Below are 18,778 nucleotides of genomic sequence, written 5' to 3' on the forward strand. Positions count from 1 at the left end.
TTTTGCTTGGCGATTTTCATCCACTCGACAGATCCATATCGTCGTTGTTATGGAGAGGACATTATTATTGGCGAATGTGGTACACAGCCACAATAAGCGTGCGTTTAGATCCTCTGAATAGCGTATCCTGGACGCGCGGAGAATCGTGATCCATTATGTGGCTGCTGCAAACCTGCAACGAGACCGGAGCAATTCAGTCCCCCTTATCAGATGTGATCTTCTACAGTACGTTTCAATAAGTTCAGCGGTCATTAGATGATCTGTAGAGGTTGTCTACAATGGTATTAGCTAGTCATCAAAGATGATGCACTCCTATTTATGGGCGCTTTGATTCTGATCTATGAGGCGCCAGATCAGTAAAGTTAGTTTTTCATGACTCGCAACAGGTCGTAATAGTGGCTCCTTAGTAGATCCCAATCATATCCTAACCCATTAAGGTTGGCTCTCAATTCTGGGAAAGTCAATCCCCTATGTGCTTTGGAGAGAGCCATTTTCTATATCTCTCAAAAGGGCACATCCACTGAGTATCAGGTTATTGATCAATCCGTGTGAAGAAAGACCTTGAACTAAGTCTGACTTTCATGGAATCATGGTTGATCGCAGTACCATCCGTGGGTCTGGGATAGATTGAGTCACATACGGAGTATGGAGTACTCTGCAGCATGTCCAGGAACCAAGCCACATCATCAGCCACAGTGAATCACATCAGCCACACTCTATTCAATCTTTGCCTCAAGGCTCAGCTCTTGACTTTCAACTGATGTCAAGAACCCTGTGGAACCATCATGCTTAAAGTCTCCTTTTTCCCCTCTTGGATTTTGGATTTTGACCCTTAGTACTCCGTACTATAATCAGTGATACCCAAGTGTCGTGCAACAAGATACGTCAGTAGCACTTGCATCTGTCACTGTCCGCTGATCCAGACACTGCTGAATTCAAGTCATCAGTACTGGTGTCCGACCCTTGCGCCATGATGTGGTGAGATCGTGCGCTGTTTTGCTTGCGGTTGTTGCCGTATTTAACACAGCCGTCTTGTGGTCTACACAAATATATCCTTAATGCTCACTGCTACGGAGTATATATGGCCGAAATCGCGGCTGAGTATCCACGTAATGATATGTTTCTCAGCGGTACGACTCTGGGATAACCTGGTTCTGGAAGTGCAGCGCAATTGTTGCTTAATACACCATAGAAAGTATATGACTGAAAAGAAAAGCAAGGTCATCATTGCACATGGGAGTCAGGTTGTTGTCAGTGCATATGACTCCAAGGACTTGGTTGCATGGTTGCATAAACTACAGCGTAAGATTACTTATGCTCAGCTGACTAATAGTACAGCGCACTGAAAATTTTTACTGTGGGCTTGAGGGCGGTTCCAGACCTGAACCCTGGTTGCCCGTCCCTGGTAAGACATTGTATTGCCCAGGGGTGTGTATCATTCGGTAGTTTGTTAAGGACAGAAATACTGCTCAAAAAGAACTCGCATAATAATATGCCTTACGAACTATTTCACCCAGTCCTGCTTCCATTGCGGTGGTAGTAAGCCAACTTGTAGGTCGTCGACTTGACCCGCGGATGCTCACATAATCGATGTTGGCGATTTAGGAGCTCATGGACAAGCCGGACAAGACTGACAAGCCGGAACTTGAGAGAGCGAAGCAATGCTGATACCCCTATTCTTCAGCCAAGCTACTTCAACAAGACAACTGGGCAAAGGTAAGCATACAGGGTTCGGCGTAATTTCATTCTTACAATACTGGCTCCATCTCATGGACAAATCAGCACCCCGGACCCTGGCGCTAAGTTTCAAAGGCCCCGCATTTATATCACCGAGAATGTCAATCCTTTGTCCCTGGACGTATCATTTGCTTCCCTTCCCATTGATTGCTTTGACTGTTCTCAAGCAATGATCATTATTTACATACATAGGATGCTTGGCGATACACCAGATTTCCCACCTTGGATATCCTCAAGTGAGACAATTGCGACAATGGTCTCCATCAACTGCAGTAACAAGATGGACTCCAGTCAGTAGACGCCCAATCATCAGTCCACAATGCTCACTAGATGTCTCAATGATCCAAAGAATCAATTGGATGATTGGCAATCGAGTATACTCTACTTACTATTTATAATCGGCTAGTGACTGGGTAATATTATTACAGGGGCTGCTTACTACCCTGGACACACTCCAGTCTAGTCCTCCCAAGTGCTTGCCTTGGTGCCTGCTCCAGCGTCTCCTTTCCCATCTTCTTCTTCCCTGTCATCCCCGTGCTTTCTTCTTCCTTTCTTTCTTCATCTTCTCGTCATCCTTTCTTTCCCTCCTTGGTTCTATTTTCCCTCTTGGGACTCCAACCGTTCAACGGCTCATTGTGTAACCGCCGTCAGTCATTCGTTGTCCATATTTCTGTCGTTTTCTTCCTAAGACCCTGTGGGTTTGATATCAACTGGGTTTACGGACCGAGACGATCAACCCACTCTTCGCAGATCATCAATATCATCTTTCATCTACAATTGAGTTCGCTCTCGTTTAAATCACTTACAACATGAAGTTCGTTTACGCCGCCGCCGGGGCTTCCCTCGTGGGCAGCGCCCTCGCAACACTGCCCGTCATCGAACCTAAGGTACTGAAGGCCTGTTGCTGGACGATCGCATTGGACGCTAACTCATATGTACTTGATATAGGGCAACAAGTTTTTCTACTCCAACAACGGAACAGAATTGTAAGTTTGTCTGTCGCTTCCCAACGTCATCGTTCAGTGACTGACCGGCTTCAGCTTCATTCGCGGTGTCGCCTACCAACGTATGTCCCAGAGAGATCCCATCAATCGGCCCCCGAAACTAATCCAATGCAGAGGAGTACCAGGCCAACGGCACAGTTTCCCAGAACTCCGACTACACCGATCCTCTGGCCAATGTTGACAGCTGCAAGCGTGACATTCCCTACCTGAAGCAGCTGCGCACCAACGTCATCCGTACCTATGCTGTCGATCCCACCAAGAACCATGACGAATGTATGAAGCTCCTGGACGATGCCGGCATCTACCTGATTACGGATCTGTCCGCGCCATCCGAGTCCATCAACCGTGCAGACCCTGCCTGGAACACCGACCTGTACAAGCGCTATACCAGCGTCATTGACGCCTTTGCCAACTACAGCAATGTCATTGGCTTTTTCGCGGGTAACGAGGTCGCCAATGACAACAACAACACCAATTCGATCGCCTACGTGAAGGCGGCCGTGCGAGACATGAAGTCGTACATCAAGTCCAAGAACTACCGCTCCTCCCTGGTTGTCGGATACGCCACCGACGACGACGCCAATATCCGTGCCGACTTGGCCGACTACCTTGTCTGCGGTGATAAGGAGAGCTCTATCGACATGTTCGGCTACAACATTTACGAGTGGTGCGGTGATTCCTCCTTCGAGAAGTCTGGTTACAAGGAGCGCACTGAGGAATTTTCCAAATACCCTGTGCCTGCTTTCTTCTCCGAGTACGGCTGCATTGACCCCAAGCCCCGCAAGTTCACCGATGTCACCGCTCTGTTCGGTCCCCAGATGAACGACGTCTGGAGCGGTGGTATCGTCTACATGTACTTCCAGGAGGCCAACGACTACGGTCTGGTTTCGGTCAACGGCGACAGTGTCAAGACCAAGGAAGATTTCTCCTACCTGTCCTCTGAGATGCAGAAGGTGACGGCCACCGGTGTGAACAGTGCAAGCTACACTCCCGCCAACACTGCCGTCCCTACCTGCCCTTCGGTCGGTACCAAGTGGGAAGCCTCCAACAAGCTGCCTCCTACTCCCAACAGTGAGCTGTGCGACTGCATGGTCGAGACTCTGTCCTGCGCTGTGAAGGATTCTGTGGACGAGAAGGACTACGGCGACCTGTTCGACTACCTCTGCGCCGCCGGTGTGTGCGGTGGAATCAACTCCAACTCCACCAGCGGTGACTACGGAGCTTACAGCGTCTGCAGTCCTAAGCAGAAGCTCTCCTTCGTCATGAACCAGTACTACAAGAAGAACAACAAGGCCGCGACCGCCTGTGACTTTGAAGGCAAGGCCCAGACCAAGAAGGCTGCTGATGCCTCGGGCTCTTGCTCCTCGCTGATCAGCCAGGCCGGAACTGCTGGCACTGGTTCCGTGACCGCCGGTGCCACTGGCGGCTCCGGCTCCGGCAGCGCCAGTGAGACTTCCAAGGGAGCCGCCGGTGTTGCCGCTAGCCCCATGGCTGTCAAGGTTGGCAACTGGCAGTTTGGAGCCTACATTGCCACTGCTCTCTTTGCCGGTGTCGGTATGCTTGTGCTGTAGGTGACAGATTTGAGACGGATGCAGTGGAGGGGTTGTCTTTGTGTGGTTTTAGATTTTGTTTGAGTACATACTTTTTAGCAAGTAGTGTGGTGCTTCCATTCCTTTCGGCAGGAACTTTGCTTTTATACCTGACCACCTGGCGGTCTCGTGGACATTAGTTGAATGAATGATTTAGTTAATACACCGCGTTTATAGGTTATGGACCGGCCATGGTAGATATACTCTAAGCTGCTGCCAAGGTAGAAATTGGAGAGTAGAAGGCCAATGGACTGCCCAGCAGCTAATATATTTATATGGAACGGGCTGAGAATGAGAAGCAACTAACCACTTACAACTGTTCCCAACTTTGTAGTGCAAGCGAAGGTCATACAATCAGCGAACGGAGGTTGTGCTGGTAACCGAGTCTCGGTGCCAGTCACCGAAGTATAACTGCAGCAGAGTGGATCTCGCAGACTCATCCTCGGCCTCACACTCGGCATGCCGAACACTTCCCGGAAAAGAATCCGTCAGTGTACATATTTATCTCACGTATTCCCCTACAGCATGGCTGAATAGCTGAATCTATGAATCTCGATAATGGTATTGACAAATGGGTCCGTTATCCCGACAAACCAACAGAGAACTAAATGATGACAAGCCCAAGCACAACCCCAATGCCAGATCTCGACCCCGAAAAGAGCACACAAGATACATGCCATCTCCCACTCTGGCGCAAATGCATCATCCTCTTCGTCGTCAGCTGGATGACGTTTGTGGTGACCTTTTCCAGCACGTCTCTCCTCCCCGCAACCCCCGAAATCGCAGCCGAGTTCGACACAACCCCCGAACTACTGAATGTCACCAACGCCGGGGTGTTGTTGGCCATGGGCTTCTCGTCGCTTATTTGGGGACCCGTCACTGCGCTTCTCGGGCGGAGGGTTGCGTATAATATTGCGATTGGGGCGCTTTGTGGGTGTTCGGTGGGCACGGCGGTTGCCGGGGGGAGTAGTGTGTTTACGGTGTTTAGGGTGTTGGGTGGGTTGACGGGGACGTCGTTTATGGTGCAGGGGCAGACTATCCTGGCGGATATTTTTGAGGCGGTATGTATGATCTTTCTGGTTGTGTGTGATAGAGCTGATTGTGGTGATAGAAGGTTAGGGGGACGGCGGTTGGGTTCTTCATGGCTGGGACGGTGACGGGGCCGGCGATTGGTAGGTATACCTCTCTGAGATTCTCTCTGATTGAAGGTGTTGACGACGGGTAGGACCGTGTATCGGCGGCTTGGTGGTGACCTTTGCCCGCTGGCGGGTCATCTTCTGGGTGCAGGTTGCCATGGCCGGGTTGGGGCTCGCGCTTTCGCTGCTTTTCGTCCCGGAGGTGAAGAAGAGAGAAGCCGAGGGCGAAGGTGTCCCACGCCCTTCTTCCCTGCGAGAGGTCCTCGCCATGTTCAACCCCGTCCGGATCTTCCGGCAGTGGTTGTATCCCAACGTCTTTCTATGTGTATGTACCTGCCAACCAGAAATCGACAAGAAGGACGAGGCTGACTGAGACAGGACCTAACGTGTGGCCTCCTCGCCATCTTTCACTACGGCCTCCTCACCTCCGCCCGCGAGATCTTCAACCCCCGCTTCAACCTCACCTCCGCCCTCGTCAGCGGCCTCTTCTACCTCGCCCCCGGCGCGGGATTCCTCCTGGGGAGTATTCTCGGCGGGAGACTATCCGACCGCACCGTGAAACGGTACATTGCTCGCCGTGGGGGCCTGCGTCTCCCGCAGGATAGACTGAACAGCGGGCTGGCGACGCTGTGCGGGGTGCTGCCCGTCGCGGTGCTGGTTTATGGGTGGACACTTGAGAAGAGAGCGGGGGGCATGGCGGTGCCTATCATCGCGGCGTTCTGGGCTGGAGTGGGGCTGATGGGCTCGTTTAACGGGTTGAATACGTATGCTGCTGGTGAGTTTTCCTTGGGGAAGGTGATGGTGATGCGGATGTTGACATGTGGTAGAGGCAATCCCCGAACGACGGTCCGAGGTTATCAGTGGGAAGTATATCGTGCAGTACTTATGTTCCGCGGGCAGCAGTGCGGCCGTTGTGCCGCTAATCAAGGTGATCGGGGTGGGTTGGACGTTTACAATCTGTGAGTGACAATTCCTTTGAGGTTGTGCTTCCGGAGGTGAACTGACTGATTGAAGGTGTGGTCTTGTCGCTGCTCGGCGGAGGGTTTGTGTTTTGTATCACGCGATGGGGGAGAGCTATGCAGCTGTGGGCTGAGGAGAAGTTTCTTTTAGATGGGAAGAGTGGGCTATAGATTGCATTGATGTGCGCTGATTGACGAGTGACGACCATAGACGACAGACGATAGAGTATATACCCATATATCATATTTTGTTGCGTTGCCAACGTGTGTACAGTTATAGGCCATGACTGGTATACATGCTCTCCGTGTCGTTCATAAACGTGTCCACCGAATGCAACAGTCCCAAGTCGAAATCCGACTGCGCGAGAAAGTCCTGCATTGTCGGCTCCAGAAATGTCATTGCGGTTGGCAACCCCACTGCAGCTTCGTGAATCGAAATCCGAGGCGCTAGACTGCCATACCCGTTGTATCCTGGACTACTGTTCAGCTCATTGTCTGCTCTGATAATCGACCCAGGTCCCGGTTGCAATGGAGCCATTTCATCAGTATGAGGTTGCGTGGGAACGACAGACGAGGCCGGAATGTTTCCTGGCCCGAGAGCTTCTGCTCCATTTACCCTCGCTTCCTTTCTGCGACGTTCGTCCCCGTACCGTTCGAGACAGTATTTGACCTGCTCGAGATTCTGGTAGAATTCCGAGGCCGCAAGATTGCCGTTCTCGCTCATCGACTGCAGCACAGTCAGACCGGTCTCAAAGGCGCCTATGTCGTTGCGGCTGCCGATGGGCAGCAAGCTGGACATTGCAAGCACCAAAGAAGCCGAGAAGAGGTAGTGCGCGTGAAAATAGCCAAATACCGGAATGGAGCCGTTGATGTAGCGTGTGAGTATCAGGGAGTGACTGTGACGGGCTGCATGTATGCACGCTTCACCCAGCGTCCAGACGGGTTGCGAGATGGCATGGTCCTTGCTCGTGGGGTTGGTCTCGGACTCGCTGACTTTGATGAGGAGATGGAGGAGGGTCGGACGGGTTGTAAGTACAACACACTGTCCAAGTCAGTATTGTTTCCGACGAGGAGGAAGCCAAATACCTGGTTGAAAGCCAGATGCAGAGAGCTGACATGTTTCGTGTTCATCTCAGGGTCGTTTTCGTTCAGTCGCAAATGGTCGGGTAGTGTATCTACCCAGTTTTTCAATGCTTTCAGTAGCTTCTGCACGCGCTGGAGGAACGTCTCGCTGTATTTGCGTCGGCTGTAGAGTTTTGCAATAGTTTCGCCGACAATCCGAGCGAGCTCTATATTGGCAGTCTGATAGTCTGGGTCCGAGAATTGTTCATCGTGCACCTGCGCTGGGCTGATCCTGGACGGCATGTCCACGTGGATATCATCGTCAAGGATCTGGGACGGCATTCCCATCTTTGATCCCCACATGCGATCAAAGATGTAGATCGTCCACCAAATCCGCACTCGATGTTGGCGCTCCACAGGGTCGATGAGCTGTGACTCGGGAATGTTATGATTCAGCCCAATCTGCAGACTCAAGCGCATCGCGCTGCCGATCAACACATACGCCGAGTGGCGTCGATTAAGATAGTAGGAGAACAATGACTTGATGATCAGTTATCTTCTTGAAGCGTTGGGGAATCAGGAACAAACCAGCAACAAGAGCGTCTCCAGATGGGTAATGCTTGTTCTCTCTGGCAATACCTGAACCAAACTTAGGGCGCGCGCAAAATACGAGGTCCCTGGCACCCTCGACCCGGAAAGAGGCTCTGTGCGGATGGAATAAGCTTCTCCAAATGCGAAAAGAGCAAAGAATTTGCACTGGTTGACCTTGCAGTCAAAGTCACCGGTCCGATATATTTCCTCAAGCTTCTCCAATGTCGATTTACGCAGTAGCAGATGATAAAGACATCCAATCTGGCGCAGCACAATCTTCACCAGGAGTCGAGCTTGCTGAAGGCTCGGCCACTGTACATATGCTTCGTTGGCCGCTGCGATATTCGCTTCCTTGACATATTGCATCCGGGGAATATGAGGTGTCGTGTTACTGCCGGTCAGAAAACGACGGAAACGAGTAGCAAAAGCCGTGCAGGCTGCCTCGCCGATGAAGATAGGCGGCGCGGATGGATCGTACGGATGGAACCATGCACGGTCACCGATCAGTGGGTTACGGACACTAGTGTTGCTTTCGTCTGGCTGCTCTGTGAGTCGTGATTCACCTGCTTCGGCGTCATGGGTCGGTTCGGCCAAGTTTGCCGAGGGGGTCGATTGTTCCTTTAGGCGTCGATTTTCCGAAATCAGACTTTCCAAATAGCTGCACACATAGTTAGCAACAAGCCTGTTCGTTCGAGAGTCATGAAAACTGTAATCAATTAAAGGAATGTCCCCCGAGTACCTTTCGCTCACTTTGACCTGGCGATCGCGTTGGGTATATGTGCACTCATCCGCACAACCCACCATGCGGCACTTGGCGCATGGCTGCTCTCCAGAGCACTTGATCTTATGCGCATGACACCGCTGACAACTAAGTGGTCATATCAAGTGTGAGTTAGATGCCATACTTTGACCAAGAGAGATAGTGTGACGCACGCAATGAACTTCCGGCGCTTGGAGGATTCATCTGTCTCCGCGCTCTGAGTGTTCTTCCGCCGGTTCATCTGTCATGACCTTTCGATCACTTCGATTGAAATCATAAATCCTCGTGACAACCCGACAGACAACGTACAGCGCTTTCTTCGAAGTTCTTAGCAGATCCTGAACTTGCTTGAGCCGCTCGGGGGTGTTGTGTCCAAAGTGCCAAGGACTCGGCTGCACTCGCCGAACTAGACCTATCGATTGTATCCAATCAGGACACAGTCACCGACGCACACGATATCAAGGCAACATACATGTACGGAGTAATGTACTTTCAAGTGCGATGTAAAAGAATTCGTATGACTGATATTGCTGCACTTTCTTCCAAAAATAATCAATACAGCGGCTATTACAGAATGATAAGGCCCTTGAGACTATCTTGAAGGGAAACCACGAAAGAATATGAAGTATAACGTAAAGCGAAGCCGGTCACTTCTCATGAATTGAAGCAGATTTGATGCTGGAGGGCTGCGACATAGCACTCGAGGACTTCTGTGTACAATCGAGTTCCAATAGTTCGGTATAGGATAAATTATAGCAAAACGCTTATAGCAATTATTCTCATGTTCGACCTCAAGTCTTATTGGAAAGTTCTCTGGGTCTCATGGCAGAAGGTGCGTTGAAACGATTCTCAAATCGCATTGGGATTCACAGTCCAGCATGCATTATTGATAGCCACGATGGTCGAACACCTACCTCTCCCTGTTCTTGTGTGTTTCACGCGCACCGCTGATTCAATGAGTTCAGCGGCGTTTCTCTGAGTATATTGCGCCCACCAACAGTTCTCTAAGATAGTCTATCTTCGTGACTTGAGTAATGCAACAAAGGATGTTAACCGCAGACAATACCGTCGCGAATCCGTCTTTTCGAGGCTGACGGATTGCAAACTCTAATGCCGAGAAAGATCATCCTGTATTCGGTCTTCAGATGCTTCAGTTAGTGTATACTGTCAGGGTCCTTCACTTCTTTGGAAGTAGATATATTCTCAAGGAAGCTTTGGCTGTAGGACGCGTCATTTGAATCCTTACTAACCCAATGACGGAAGCTATCAGTCTGTAACATCCAACGAGGCCTGTAGGACGGCCCATGGACTGCTTAGAAAGACGAGATAGCATTATGATCATGATTGGAACGGATCTGGGTTAGGTGCATGTCTTGGTTTTGCACGTTTAGCTTGAAATTACGCCTGGAATGGACGACGGAACAGACGGGTCAGATGGCATTCCAGAGACGCGTGTCTTCACTTCTGGGGATCAGCCAGCCACGTTAGTCAGTGTAAGCGGATAATCAGTTGTCTTCTCGTTATAGCCACGCCCTTGACAAAGGATGAAGCGGTCGACACGACGATTTCCAGACCACCATCCATCGAGAACGGGTGCTGAGAGCCAGCCAACCTATCCCGCATAAGAAAAGAGCATATCTTTCTAAAGACAATCAATTTTGTATCACCGGATAGTTTGATGGGGGAGGGGAAAAAGGAGAAGATGAGAAATGTTGAGAGCGAGAGAAACTAGCCTGGTTGATACAGCAAGTAGGACAAGGCTTCGAAGAAGCCAGAAGGAGAATCGAACCAGCACAGCGAAATGATCAGTAGAGCAGACAGGCGAATCCCTCGATTTGAGACTAGGAGAGAGCAGAGCGCACAGATTCCTTCTGTAAGGTCACCCTATCAGTCACGGCTACTCCGTGGTGAATACTTTTGTCATGCACTTTCTTTCTCTTTGAATGTGGTCCTCTTCTAAATCGTAAGCATCCCAGAGAATCACAATAGAAATATAGGCCTGAGGGAAATTCTGTTGGTCAGTGTAGAGAGGGCAGGCCCACGGTAAGTGATCTTAGCATCGGTCGGATTTCTTCTCCAGTGCCAATTAGAGTGGACAGACGGCTAGACGGGATCCTTCACCCTTGTCCTTCATCCCGCTAGGTCGTCGACCTTGGCCAGGAAAGTATCACCAACCTCTGATAGAAACAAAGGTTTTTCCTAATATTTCTCCTCTCATACCTTTCCCTCTCAAAATACCATGCGGACTGTCAGGAACATGGGTCTGCTTCTTGCACATTCAATTTAGCCTAGAGTCGACCGCTCTGACATCATGATCGCATCAGATAGTCGCTTCTCAACCATCGGTTTCTCCTAACGCTTTCTTTCTCGCTTAAGAACGTCTCCTACAGTGTCCCTCAGTCATAGTCCCCTTGTCCATTGTGCCATTGGGTACGGACGACTTCCGCAATGATCGATCGGAGAGACCATCACTGGTGGATCCCCTCAGTGTGCCACTGGGGTTGTGACTGAAGGAAGTGGCAACAGTAGCCAGTCATGACAGCGAAAGTCCTACGGTCATACTTGGAAGTCGAAGAGTCATGGTTGAACCTCGAGGAAATTCGATTATCAGCACCGACGGTTTCCACGCCACACGCCCGTCCCTGAGTCTAGAAGACAAACACTGGTCAGAGCAACTCGGAGAAACGCACGGCTCTGGGAATCTTGTACTTTTAAGCGAAACGAGATGGGTGGGATCCAGAATTTGGCCAGGAGAATCCATCTTGCCAACAGGGATTGTTGATTCGTAGTGTGCTCATTCATGCGCGTTTGTTAGTCTGTTGACAATCATGCCTACCTGAGTGCGGCTCAACCGCCTCACGGAAAAGGGCATGGTCGCAGGGTTATTCCCGATCACGTCTTTCGTACCTCATCAAACGGCCCATACTGCGTACCGATCTCGGTAAGGTCACTTCGCTGGTCACTTCGCTTTTCGCTGCTCAATGCACTGCCGTCGTATCACCAAAATTCGAGCCTAAACGAGTCGATCCAGATTGACCCCCTGTCTCGGGCAGCACGAATATCTCATCCGTTGACCCCATTCTCCAGCCGGCAGTAATTCCTACACGTCCTGGATCGTGTTGTGCTGCACTGATTCCGCGATATCGCGCCTTCCACAATCTCGAATCCACGTTCGCGCGTATCCTGGTCGACCCTCGACTCTCGATTGTCAATTGATCCTGGCGTGTGCGCTATAAATCGTCAATGTCATGGCCGGAGAGAACAACCACCGAAAGAAGACTACCGATCAGTCCTGTGACTGCTTCACGCATATAACCGTCGCCGAGATAGATTGTCCTGTTTGATCGCTATAATCTACATCATAGTGATGGCAACTCGGTATCTCAGTATCTTCTGGCGCCCCTGCAGGCCTCCAAAAGGATCCCAAGCTCTGGCCCAGAGGGAAGCGGTTGATTCAGTGACAAGACCATCGTGGCAGACAGAAAATCGTGCTGGTTGCATCAAAAACGGACTGGGACACATGCACCTCGCGACGGACCGATTTCATATCTCTTCGTATTCGCACTGCTGCAGGTGGCTTCGATAGACAGCAACAAACGACATACCCTATCGCGATCGAGACCGATTTATAATAATGTTTCCATGAGGTGACGGTGGCCAGTCTATCCGCGCCTCATGTGTGCTTCATCACGATTGGGACTATTATGAGCATGACTTCCATAACGCTTGAGCTCCCCTATCGCTCGTCATGCATCTAACGCTGCCCGATAAATGTGTGGAAGGAGAGGTCAAGCGGAATTCGGATTTCGGGAATATCGCGCGGGCTAAAGAGGCATGATGTCCTAGGGTTTGCGTTGTCAGTATGGGCTAAGCCCTGGAATCAGTGAACGATTTCGCAAACCAACTGTGGTCATTCGCCCCAGGTAAACATCAAATCTTTTCCCTGGGACGATAGTAGCAACCAATCGCTTCATAGTCCTGAGAATTATTATCCAGGGCCGCGCTGGAAAGGTTCCGCTTCAGGCCCAGTGGATGAGAAGTCGCTGAGACGACATCTTCTGGCAGTCTGCTCGAAAATTTGGGCGATTCCCTCTTGAAGATTTCCCCAACTTCTACTCAAATTCGATTCGCGGACACCTTGCCATGCAACTCTGCGGAAGGTTTGTAATCGCTTGTCTGGATGGTACGCCAGCTAACTCGAGAAGTGCGTAACACTACACTCACCGGTTCACTCGTGGCCTTCGTCAATCGTCCGAGTAGGTCGAGATAAACCGTCAAACTGCGAGTGTAATCAGTTCCGGAGAAACGCCAATGTGATATACCCCATCCTCAAAAAAAGGTGCCGGCGAGCCCGCATTGGGCTATTTGGCACATGCGCATTCAACGCGCAAGAACTGTGTCGTAATGATCGCTTTTCTCCATGACAAGAGTTTCATTAATCAATCAGGAACAGAAGCGGTACCATAATTGACCAGATCATGAAGATCATCAGATAATGTGAACGAATTTGTGGCAAGCCATGGATCAGCAAGGTGGCAAAAAGGGCAGTGGGAGGAATCGAGTCTAAAATTTCCTCCCCCCGCCTAAATGTTCCTCGAGCTCATTCTTATTTTCTGTTTACTATTTCTAGCGTTCTGGATCCTTGGGGAGGCTTCTCGTCTTTGGTCAGATCACCTAGACTAGGGATACTCTTGTTGTGTACAATGACAGGTTGAGGTCTGATCCGAGCCGACTCCCGCCCGCCCTGTGGCGCAAAAAGGACCACGGCAATGAGCTCCAGCCTACCACGATCAATCTTTCAGCAGGCTTGGGCGTCTCAACCAAGAGTCCGAAGGGTCTGTCTCTTCTTGTTTGCTGGGAACCGATCATATTATTATTATTACGGCTCTGAGATCTCTTCTCCTTTGCCGTGACCAGCATATTTCCTAGCTCCACACCTGCTCTGGGCTAGCGCGTGTTCACAAACCACGTCGCCTGTTATTGAAGGTTGGGCGAAGGGGCGCTGTTCAAGTAGCCCTTCTCATCCTTGAGAATATGACGGACCCTAATCGTCCTCCTTTTTTCTCCTATGGATCCTATCCATCTTCATCAGATTTCCAGGAGAATGAGCCTGCATACAGTGACTGGACATCGTCTCAGTTCCCACAGGCACACTTTGGGCCTCAGATCAATTATGAACCGATCCCTAGCTATGTCGAGAACCCCGCAGGCCCCCGAGTCGGCACTGGGGAACGATCTGTGAACTCAAAAGTTGCCATCCCCCGGTCAGCGAACCCCAGTAGTTGGACCAGCAGCGGGCGAGTCAGCCGGGCCTGCGAAAACTGTCGTGAGCAGAAAGCCAAGTGTAGCGGCCATCGCCCGACCTGTCAAAGATGCCAGGAGTCGGGGATCCGTTGCTCGTATGGTGACCGGAAGCGAGAGAAGATGGCAAAGTGCGTTTTTTGCCATTCTCTTTGTTCTGAGAAGATTCCTAACAGTGGGTTATAGGCAGCTTAGTGAGCTGACAAACCAGGTTCAATTCTACGAGGCTTTATTGCGCGATATTTATCCAAAGCTGGAACCCCAATCTGCACAATATGTTGAGCAGATCCTGAACGAAGTCAGAACATCCTATTGCGCTATCCATGTTTCTTCGGGACTGACCGATATCACAGCAAAACCCCGACAACGAACAGTTCTCTGGCCAACGAACTGCAACACCATCTCCAGCCCTTAAATTATCTGATGCTGCTCGCGTCTCAAGCCCGGCCGCTTCTACTCCGGTCTTCTCGCTGGGAGCTTTAGACTATACCAGCGAGGATTTCAACCGTGATGAGAAAATTCAAGCGATGGGCTTCGTCGGCGAACATTCTGAGATTGCCTGGATCTACAGATTGAAAAGGCTGCTTGAGCAGATCTCTGTTGGGTCTAAAGAGAATGATGCTGATCGTCAGTCGGTTGCTTCGGCAAGCTTTTTCCTGGATGATTCGGATATTACTGTGCTGGATGATATCGATCTCTCGCAACGTCCCTCGCAAACAGTTGCTGATCAGCTCGTGGACGAGTATTTCCAAGTTGTACACCCTTCCTTTCCGATTATCGGCAAACTTGTCTTTTTGAGACAGTACAGGTCGTTCTACTCTAGTCCTCACGTACGCCCAGGGAAGAGGTGGCTCGCAGTACTCAATCTGGTTTTCGCTATCGGCGCAAGATGCTCTCGCTATTCGCAGGGGGCCAACGGGGGTGTGACAGATGACGAAACACTATACTTCTCGCGAGCATGGCGACTAAGCATGAGTGACATTGCTCTGCTGGATCATCCCAATCTTCAGCAGGTGCAGGTGGAAGGTTTGACTTCATTCTATCTGTTATCTGTGGGACAGGTGAACCGGTAAGTGTTCCATGCTCCGACGTCAATTTCTAGTTTCATGCCTGACCGGAAGCGTCCTGACAATATCCAGGTCTTGGCGAATATGTGGCATTTCCTTACGTTCCGCTGTTACGATGGGATTGAACCTTCGGAGTGAGAGTAATACAATTGCTCATGTATCTAAGGAGACCCGATATCGCGTCTGGTGGTCCCTTTTCATGTTGGATATCTCACTGTGTGTGATGACTGGCCGCCCACCGAGCAGTAGCGATGAATTTCGCACTACTCCTCCGCCTCTACCATTCAAAGAGGAAGATTTTTCTGATGATCGAGTGGTTCAACTGATCGCTGATCACGAGGCGCGAGGCCTTTTCATGGAAGCTTTGGGCAAGACAACGGCAACGGCGGAAACGGCATTGACACCTGAGATATCTGACCACCACCCGTTTAACGTGAGTAGAGAATGTGAGCAAGTTGCGTCCAGTGCAATCGAATCACTAACACCGAATATCTCGCTCTACTTTCTCCACAATGTCGAGTTAGGATTGATACTTCGAGAGGCCGTGGACACTCTGTATGCTCCAGGAGTCGCTCGAAAACCTTGGCGTGAAATTGAACTAGCCGTCGCTGCACTCAATTCCAAGGCAGATGTTTGGCTTTCCAGGCTTCCGACTGCATTTCACTTCGAGACAGGCGCCCGTGTATTTGAGCGGCAGAGGTTGAACTTGGCCTTTCGCTTTTACAGCACCAAGATCATAATAGCCCAACCCTGTCTTAGCCGCCTCACTCGGCAGGCCCCGGGATCAGAGCCACCAGGTGTTGCGTGCGAGACGATGGCGACCATGTGTGTCGATTTTGCGGCGCAGATGCTCGATCTTCTTCCTACAATACCCCAGGCATCCTGGGTCTACCGTGTCTCTCCCTGGTGGTGCTTTTTGCACTATCTGATGCAGTCAACCACCGTTCTTTTAACTCAACTACTACTTTTGTCAGAAGCGGGCACCGTCAGGTACAACCGAGTACTAGAGCAACTTTCCAAAGCGACTCATTGGTTATCGGAAATGTCGACAAACGATCCATCTTCTGCAAGAGCGTGGCTCGTTTGCAGGGATCTCATCTCTCAACATGCCCCAGAACTTGACCTTGGAGCCTCCTTAGAGCACCACAGAAATTGACCATATAGCAACCGTGTTCCAGCATTGTGTGCATTTATACACGTGAGCCGCAGCTGACTCGTTGCGGTCATTCCTTATGTTAAGATGTCTACGAATCAAGGCATCCATCTGAGCACAAACCAGCTGCCTTCCTTTCTCTCAGCAGGGACAACCCATACCCTCGAGCATCGGGCGGCTGCAACAGGCATCGTTCTTTGTCAGTCCGTGAATAATGCAGGGATGGTCGCGCAATGAATATCATGCCGAATGACCGACCCATTTAGATTCGGACGTTTACCAAGCCTCGCGTCACGAAAGATACATACCACTACTCCTATAGAACTATGGTGTCAACTTTCCAATAGATTACGATCTTTCCAAGATGTCTTCGGTATTCGATGGTATGACGGACGCCTCCGCTTATCGTATGCGCTAAAACGCCTAGAAGACCAGTGAAACCACTGAAGGGGGAAATTCTTCGTCGATGGGGCACACAGCTTCCCACTCCACTCTTTCAACGAACGTATTCGAAGCCTTATTCAGTTCAGTGAGGGTCATTGTTTGTTATTATCGTGACACTTGGCTTGATGCTGCAGAGACTTTTACTACGGTGATGTGGCTGATTGTCGGACCGAATTGAGCTCAGGACGCCAGATTACGAATACAAATCATCTGCCAATGACGAATGGAGACATGGCTTACTTCTTTTTCCCGCTCTTTTACTATTGCTCTTTCCCCCCCCCCCCCCCCCCCCAACTTCTCTTTTTCAAATCTCCAGATTTCTCTTTCCCTCAGTTGGGCTATGTTGTCTCGCTATGCACGCATCATGCCTGCCGCAGCCCCCTGCACTCCAATAGGTGTAGGCATTTGGGAAACCGACATGTCGACTGATTCGTACCTGAATTCCACTTCACACTAACCTTTGGCGCACCAAAAATTCCACCCTTGCCTACCCATGTAATGCAGCGGTCTACTTATGCCGTATCATGTTGGGGAAGAGCGTCATCATACAGCCACATTTTACAGCCTCTGAAATCATTGGCGCATTATTGTTTCTCATTTTCCTTTTCCAAATAATTGGGAGGACCCGGTGAGATGGCACGAGAATCAAAAGCAGTAAGAGACCGAGCAACCTAAGCAACCCAATTCCTTACATTGATAGTGGGCCCTATCCCCACCAATCCGTCTCCTACCATTTGCTGGGAGAGATATCCGTGGCAGCGGTAAGGTCCTGCTAGCCCGATAGTTTATTACCCAAAACTGCCGCCCGCCCGACAGTTTGCTACTTGTCATTTCTCCAGCAGTTCCATGAGTCGAGAGTAAGTGGACGATCCGAGGTTCTATACAATAGAAATCTCCTTTCCCCCTGGCCGATCCGACGTGAGCCGGCTCCATTCTTTTTTCCCTTTTCTTTTTTTCCTTTTTTATTTTATTTTCTATAACAAAACCCGTCACTGTGGACTAAATTTTGAGGTTGTATGGCGAGTACGATCCATTTGTCCAGTTCGGCACACCCGTATCTGTACGGTGAGTGCCACGGGGAGAAGAAGGACGGTGGTTTCGCACGCAAGCTGCAAGTTGTCGTCATAAGGCGCTGCGCTTCGCATCCTGATTGGGGCTCATTCCAAGATTCTTCCATGGTCTTCAAAGGATCGAAAAACTAGGTACAGGTCACGAACCTTGAGGCAGCATCTGCGTGAGCCTAATTGGGGACTATTGTTCTAGCCTCTAGCCCCAGAGTGACTCTCTCTGGGTCACGAGGTACCCAGATACCTGGCGTACAATGATCTACTACTACTAGGTGCAACGAGCAATACTGAAATACTACCCTTGCAGGTACTAACCAGTTCATTCAGCCCTCGTTGCCAAAATGCACCACTCGAGCGGACCTTATCCAGGTAAAGTGGTTTCGCTGATAGTGGTGACTGGCGAATGGCATCGCGGAGGAGCTCCGTTGAAGGACCAGCAATTTCCAAGACATTGTCTGACAGTATATCGAAGATAGGCTGCTTCACATGCTCCTGGATCGCTGACAAATACATCCATATACAGGAGGCCATAATGAGAAATGGCCCCCAATCTTGAAAATCGGAGTCAAGAAGGGGGTCTTTTTTGTTTTGGAGATCTACCCATATACATCTAGAGAGGTATTTATTTGTTATTATTATTGTGATGATGATTTGTTTATTTTTCTACACCAGCTTTACGCAGAGTATAAGATCGTCACCCTCCCTCATCGGGTATTTGTCCGGTAATCATTGCCTAAAAGGCCCTAGTGGCTAGAGGCTCATTCCCTGTTTCGTACCAACGCCCTTTCCTCATCCCTTCCCTTTCAGGCCTCTAGGCTTGCAACAACTCCCCTAGTTAATTAGGGTTTTATTTACTAAGTTGCATGGTGTAGTCGAGAATGTGACCATCATGCGGAGCACTGCTTGAA

At 50.2% G+C, this 18,778-nt stretch overlaps 4 protein-coding genes across 4 annotated transcripts, besides 1 other annotated feature; 3 read left to right on the forward strand and 1 right to left on the reverse strand.

The window, feature by feature from the left end:
* Positions 1-2,546: 2,546 nt before the first annotated feature.
* Positions 2,547-4,312, forward strand: NFIA_082090 (glycoside hydrolase family 72 protein; the record flags this gene model as incomplete). Its single annotated transcript, XM_001260158.1, has 4 exons — positions 2,547-2,624; positions 2,686-2,723; positions 2,778-2,803; positions 2,856-4,312. 4 exons carry the CDS (start codon positions 2,547-2,549, stop codon positions 4,310-4,312), a joined length of 1,599 nt encoding a protein of 532 aa, XP_001260159.1.
* Positions 4,313-4,965: 653 nt separating this feature from the next.
* Positions 4,966-6,596, forward strand: NFIA_082100 (putative MFS transporter; the record flags this gene model as incomplete). The annotated part of the gene is made up of 6 exons (XM_001260159.1): positions 4,966-5,391; positions 5,442-5,502; positions 5,556-5,791; positions 5,845-6,241; positions 6,294-6,425; positions 6,481-6,596. The coding sequence occupies 6 exons, from the start codon at positions 4,966-4,968 to the stop codon at positions 6,594-6,596; spliced, it is 1,368 nt and encodes a 455-aa protein (XP_001260160.1).
* Positions 6,597-6,699: 103 nt separating this feature from the next.
* On the reverse strand, positions 6,700-9,079 carry NFIA_082110 (transcription factor domain-containing protein; the record flags this gene model as incomplete). Its single annotated transcript, XM_001260160.1, has 5 exons — positions 6,700-7,467; positions 7,512-8,027; positions 8,076-8,736; positions 8,818-8,946; positions 9,012-9,079. 5 exons carry the CDS (start codon positions 9,077-9,079, stop codon positions 6,700-6,702), a joined length of 2,142 nt encoding a protein of 713 aa, XP_001260161.1.
* A 4,793-nt stretch (positions 9,080-13,872) lies between these two features.
* Positions 13,873-16,362, forward strand: NFIA_082120 (putative C6 transcription factor; the record flags this gene model as incomplete). The annotated part of the gene is made up of 4 exons (XM_001260161.1): positions 13,873-14,270; positions 14,326-14,437; positions 14,493-15,208; positions 15,279-16,362. 4 exons carry the CDS (start codon positions 13,873-13,875, stop codon positions 16,360-16,362), a joined length of 2,310 nt encoding a protein of 769 aa, XP_001260162.1.
* A 713-nt stretch (positions 16,363-17,075) lies between these two features.
* Positions 17,076-17,095: a microsatellite.
* Positions 17,096-18,778: the final 1,683 nt, after the last annotated feature.

The sequence above is a fragment of the Aspergillus fischeri genome, genomic scaffold (assembly GCF_000149645.3).
Source record: "Aspergillus fischeri NRRL 181 1099437636264 genomic scaffold, whole genome shotgun sequence".
In the NCBI taxonomy this organism is placed as follows: domain Eukaryota; kingdom Fungi; phylum Ascomycota; class Eurotiomycetes; order Eurotiales; family Aspergillaceae; genus Aspergillus; species Aspergillus fischeri.